The sequence below is a fragment of the Puma concolor genome, chromosome D1 (assembly GCF_028749965.1).
Source record: "Puma concolor isolate L17-30 chromosome D1, mPumCon1.1.hap2, whole genome shotgun sequence".
NCBI lineage: Eukaryota > Metazoa > Chordata > Mammalia > Carnivora > Felidae > Puma > Puma concolor.
Window position 1 is genome coordinate 51993676 of NC_141676.1, and position 5915 is coordinate 51999590.

Here is a 5915-nt window from a genome sequence, read left to right on the forward strand (position 1 = left end):
ATATGACCATGGAGTGAATGGCTGAGATCATTGGAGGAATGAAGATCAGGGAATTCTGAGAATACAGATATTTGAATATTTGATTTTATGGGAAAATTAGATAACTAAGATCTATAACAGGAGTAGTGTCTTGGGAAAGTGACAGTGATCCAGAGCTTAAAGTCTTCAAGGAAAAGGGGAAAGTGACTTAGGAATCTAAAATAAAGTAAAAATCTCACAATCCCACTTTCTCAGCCACCCCTATTTCTTCCTTCTTCCCCATGGTGAGACTTCTCCAAATTAGTGTTCATATATTCTGTTCACATTGTCTTACTTTTCCTCCTGTTACTGATTTCATTTAGATCATCACAGGCAGCCAAGTCACCAACTTCACATATTAGTGTTTTGTCCTTGTCTATATCACTTCAACTAGCACATTCTGTTTGAATGAGTTTCCTCTGATCCTCACGCCCAGATTGGCATTTGTCTATTGTAGTGCACCTCCAGTAATTTTAAAAGAATAGTAACAAATGCAAAAATGTGTATTAAAACACATTATGTGTCAGTCATTGTTCTGGATGTATTGGATCCAATCAGAGTTGGATATGATAAAATAAGAGCTCAATAAGTTATTTTAAAATGAATGCATGGATGCGTGAATGAAAGAAATAAGAAATATAGCTACTAGATTTTATTACTTCACTGGGGAGGTCTTCTACTGAAGAGTCAGTAGTTCCTGACTCATATCCATGGTAACTGTAGAATGGTTATCATGGAATCCCCTCTAGACATGTGATTGGCTAAAAGTTGGGGAAAAATATGCAAAGGGCTGTCAGCCAGATTGTTTGGACTAAGGGTTTATTAAACCTGAAGTAGACCCCAGAATTGACCATTGTAGAGAAGTTGAGACACAGTCAGATGTGGTTATAGGCATCTAAGCCTATGAAGGGGTCAGCCTAGGATTAGTAAACTCCAATTCCTCAAATTCTAATTTCTCTTTTGCTTTTGGAAGAGATATTCATTGGGTAAATAGGGCCCTTTCAAAAGAGGCTGACCAGAATGGTTAGAGGGTGCCAAAGCACATTACATGAAGGAAATTTAAAGAAACAACTGGGTGTTTGGCTGTGAGGATTGAATTTGGGCAAGTATAGAAACTGACTTCAGTGAATTGTGGTATAGTATAATGAAAGTTGTTCTAGGACTAAAACTAAGGAAAGTGGGTTCAACATAAAGGAAAATTGATTTTGACTTACCATAAGGAAGATCTTTGTAATAGCTAAGAACTATCTATAACTGACCCTTGAACAACACAGGTTTGAATTGCATGGGTCCACTTATATATGGAGTTTTTTCAATACAGTACAGTGATGTAAAGGTATTTTCTCTTATGCTCTTCTTAATATTTTCTTTTCTCTAGCTTACTTTTTGTAAGAATAGAGTATGTAATAAATATAACATAGAAAATATGTGTTGATTGACTGTTTATGTTATTAGTAAGACTTCCAGTCAATAGTGGGCTATTAGAAGTTAAGTTTTGGGGGAGTCAAAAAGTTACATGCAGATTTTCAAATATGTGAGGGTTGGCACAATCTAGTTCAAGGGTAGCTGTATAAATGAAAGAGAATAATCCAAGAGAGTAGGGAGCTATATATTCTTGTTTCGGCAAATGCTGGACAGTTACTCAATAGAAATATTATAAACTAGTTTAAGTCTCAGGCCTATGTTTGGAATAAATGACTGTGAAATTCCCTTCTTACTCTGATAGTCTATGTTAATATGAAATTTGGGATGATGAGATTAAAAAACTCATTTTTTTTGAGCTTTCAAGAGAAAACATCATGAACTAGGAAATATTTTGCTTTTGGTACCATTTTACAAGCTGAAATGCTGAGCCATGAATGATCCCAGTATTAAAGACTCTTCCAAATATATTGGTTGTTTCTATCAGAGCCTATTCCTGGAGATTTATATGACTGGGACATCTAAATCTGAAATGTCTTCGATGTTAGGGTCATGTATGCAACTCATATTAGATGTTACTTCAAATAATCCAGTTTAAACCTCTTAGATTCAATTGTGACCATGCTTAAAACATATCCATATTAGCTGAATTAACCACAAACACAAACTCCAAAATAGTACTTGATGTGTTTCATAATCAAGAAAACCTAACTTTTTATCATTTTATTTCTCCTCTGTGTTCTAGTTTAGCATGGAGTATTCATGGATTTTAGAACATGTCCTTCACTTTTATGCTTCTTGAAATGATCTAATTCATAACTGCCTACCAAAAGCCTGCACCTTTTTTAAGGATGTTACCATAGTTCTAAAAGTCAAACCCAGAGATCACTGCCTCTGAAAAAAGGACTTTCTTCCAGCTAGTTTCCTGAGAGCCCCTTTGACATCCTTGTTTCTCAGGCTATAAATTATGGGGTTCAACATTGGCGTCACCACTGTATAGAACACAGATATCATTTTATCCCGCTCTTTTGTGGTCTTGGAGTTTGGCCGCATGTAGGTGAATATTCCTGACCCATAGAAGAGGATGACAACAATGAGATGGGAGCCACAGGTAGAGAAAGCCTTGAGCCTCCCCTCCCCAGACTGCATCTGGATCACAGTGGAGATAATATTCCAGTAGGAGACAAGGATCAGGCAGACAGGAGCTAAGAGGATGACCACGCCCATTGCAAAGATGGCCATTTCTGTGCTATAAGTATCTGCTGAAGCCAGCTTCAGGAGGGCAGGAGGTTCACAAAAGTAGTGATTAATAATGTTCTGTCCTTGATAGGGTAGTTGGAAAGTAAAGGTGGTATCCACCAGAGACACTAGTGCCCCACTGGCCCAGGATCCTATGGCCAACTGGAGACACAGCTGGTGGGTCATGATAGTAGAGTAGTGCAGGGGCTTGCAGACAGCCACATACCGGTCATAAGACATCACCGCCAGCAGTGCGCACTCTGTACACCCAACCAGAAGGAAGACAATTATCTGTGTCATACATCCAAAAAAAGAAATAGTTTTCCTCTTTACAAGGAAGTGGACCAACACTTGGGGGACAATGCTAGTAGAGAAACAGAGATCTGCGAAAGAGAGGTTTCTAAGAAAAAAGTACATGGGAGTGTGAAGTCGAGAATCCATGAAGATGAGAATGATGATGAGCAGGTTTCCAAATACAGTCAAAAGATAAATGATGAGAAAGAGAGTAAATAGCAGGATTTGGGTCTTCAAGTCCTGTGAAAGGCCAAAGAAAATAAACTCAGCCACAGAGGTTTGGTTTTCCTCTCCCATGAGATTTATGTCTGTTTACCTGTTGGTACAAATAAAAAGAACAAACTTTGGGTTTGTGACATCAAGTCCTATAGAAGAGTATCATTTAAGGCTTAGTTTAAAACCAAATTGGAGGGGCGCCTGGGTGGCTCAGTGGGTTAATTAACCCTCCAACTTCGGCTCAGGCCATGATCTTGCAGTTCACAAATTGGAGCTCTGGCGTCCTTGGGCTCTATGCTGACAGCTCAGAGCCTTGAGCCTGCTTCAGATTCTGTCTCCCTCTCTCTGCCCCTCCCCCGCTCACACTGTCTCTCTCTCTCTCTCTCTCTCTCTCAAAAATAAATAAATATTTTAAAATAAATAAATAAATAAATAAATAAATAAAGCCAAATTGGATATTTCTAGACTTTTGCTATCCAAGTTGTTCTAATTAATGTTAAATAGAATATTGTAATTCTTATCAGGTGGTTGTAATTTAAATCTGCTTCATTTTCTTCCAAAACTCTTCTTCACAGTGCCACTTATTTATAGATAACTATGACAGTGTTAAAGCCTTCTTGGCTAATTCTGATATGAAGATATTAGACTTCATGTGGACTTTACTAAATGGCTTTACACATATTGTTACAAAATGACTGTGTATACTGTTAGCTCTGTTATCATGCATAAAATTGCACCACTAACTGTTCAAAATACTCCATCTTTAATTATAACATAGGCTTGAAAGATGAGAAACAGCTTTCAGGCATCAAACTCAATTTGACCTCTTAAAAAACAACAAACTTTTCTTGGTTTAAAAATAAAGCCTTAGCATTTCATACACTAAGGATTGTTCTATTTTAATTAAAGAGTAAAATACTAAAAGTAAAACAATTAAAAAAAACAGGAAAAATAAATTAAAATTCTTGTGATATCTAGATAGGATCAGACTGACACAAGAGCTGTCTAGGAAAATGTGAAGTTTACAACATAAACTGAAAGACTTCTGTGAGAGGATAATATCATGAATAAGATTAAAAGATAAACTATAAACTGAGGAAAATATTTGAAGGAGACATTATGTCAGACAAAAGTTAAAATACTTTATCACAGGGACATCTGGGTGGTTCAGTCAGTTAAACGTCAGACTCTTGATTTTGGCTCAGGTCATGATCTCATGGTTTGTGGGATCGAGCTGCATCAGGCAGTGCGGAGCCTGCCTGGAATTCACTCTCTCTTCCTCTCCCCTGTTCAGGTGCTCTCTCTCTCTCAAAATAAATAAACATTAAAAAATACCTTATTACATTAACATTACATATAAAACATTATGAAAATTGTTCAGTCCAAGAAATAATGGGCCAAAGACATGAACAGACTACTTACAAAGAAGAAATACAAAGCTGTGAAATTTAAGAAAAATACTCTATATTATATATTATTATAACTAAATAAGTACAACTACAACAATGAGGGATATATTTTTCACTTGGGAAATTAGCTAAGATTTCAACAAAACAATCACATCACAAAATAGTAACTAGTAGTTTATTGAAAATTTAACACATGACAGGCATTTAACACATGACAGACACTATTAATCTTACTTTGCAGATGAGAAAACTGAGGCACAGAAAAGTTCAGCTACATTCCCCAAATTAAACAATTAATAAATGGCAGAATTCATTAACCATATAATGAGGGTGCAGAAAAAAAAAGACATTTATGTACAATGCAAGTGGGTAGGAAAATTAGTCCAATCTTTCTAGAAAAAAATTTTGTCAAATATATTTTAAAACTTAAATATTCATATACTTTGACCCAGTTCTCAATAGTATGGGGGAGGAAGATATTCTTTTTTTACTAGTCTTTTCTTCCTTGTGAGGAATAATCTGACTTGTGATACTCTAGTGTGTTGCTTGGTCCATATTTACTATTGGTTAGGGTTATTGTGCTTTAAAAGGTCATGCATGTTCTATTTTCTCACTTCTTCATGGTACTGAACTGATAAAATGGACAAAGTCCCCCTCAAGTTGTAAGGGAGGTTGAAGATTTTGAAAGACTTTAGAGGAGACTGAGTACCCCAATCCAGGCTAATCAGAGTTCTGAATTTGAGTGACATTAGGCAATTAACAAAAAGCACTGTCTTATTTTTCATGTTTCTTGTTTCTTTTCTAGAACTCTAAGGAGAGGGGGGACCTGGGTGGCTCAGTCAGTTGAGTGTCTGACTCCTGATTTTGGTTCAGGTCATGATCCTGGGGTTATGGGATCAAGTCCTGGGTGGAGTTTGTGCTGAGCATGGAGCTTGCTTAAGATTCTTTCTCTCTTTCTCTCTCTCTCTCCCCCTCAGCCTCTCCCCCCCCCGCTAGCACTCTCTCTCTTAAAAAAAAAAAAAAAAAAAAAAAAAAGAACTCTAAGGAAGAATGACCAGGACTAGAATATTAGTATTAGTATTAGTAGTATATTAATATTAGGAGTTCCTGAGTTCCCTAGGCCTAATATCATCTAATACCCCCAAATATTATCCCAATTTCTAAATACATTTCTAGGAATCCATTCTAAATAAATATTCTAAATTTCAGAAAAATGTTCACAAGAAAATATGTTTATTATGTTAGATAATAATGGTTAAAAACAGACATATAGACAAATGGAATAAAATAAAGAATGTAGAAATAAACCTACACATG

General features: G+C 36.2%; 1 protein-coding gene across 1 annotated transcript; it reads right to left on the minus strand.

Annotated features, from left to right (window-relative positions):
- Positions 1-2325: 2325 nt before the first annotated feature.
- OR2D3 (olfactory receptor family 2 subfamily D member 3) lies at positions 2326-3285 on the minus strand. Its single transcript, XM_025928362.2, has one exon. It carries the CDS (start codon positions 3268-3270, stop codon positions 2326-2328), a length of 945 nt encoding a protein of 314 aa, XP_025784147.2. The 5' UTR covers positions 3271-3285.
- Positions 3286-5915: the final 2630 nt, after the last annotated feature.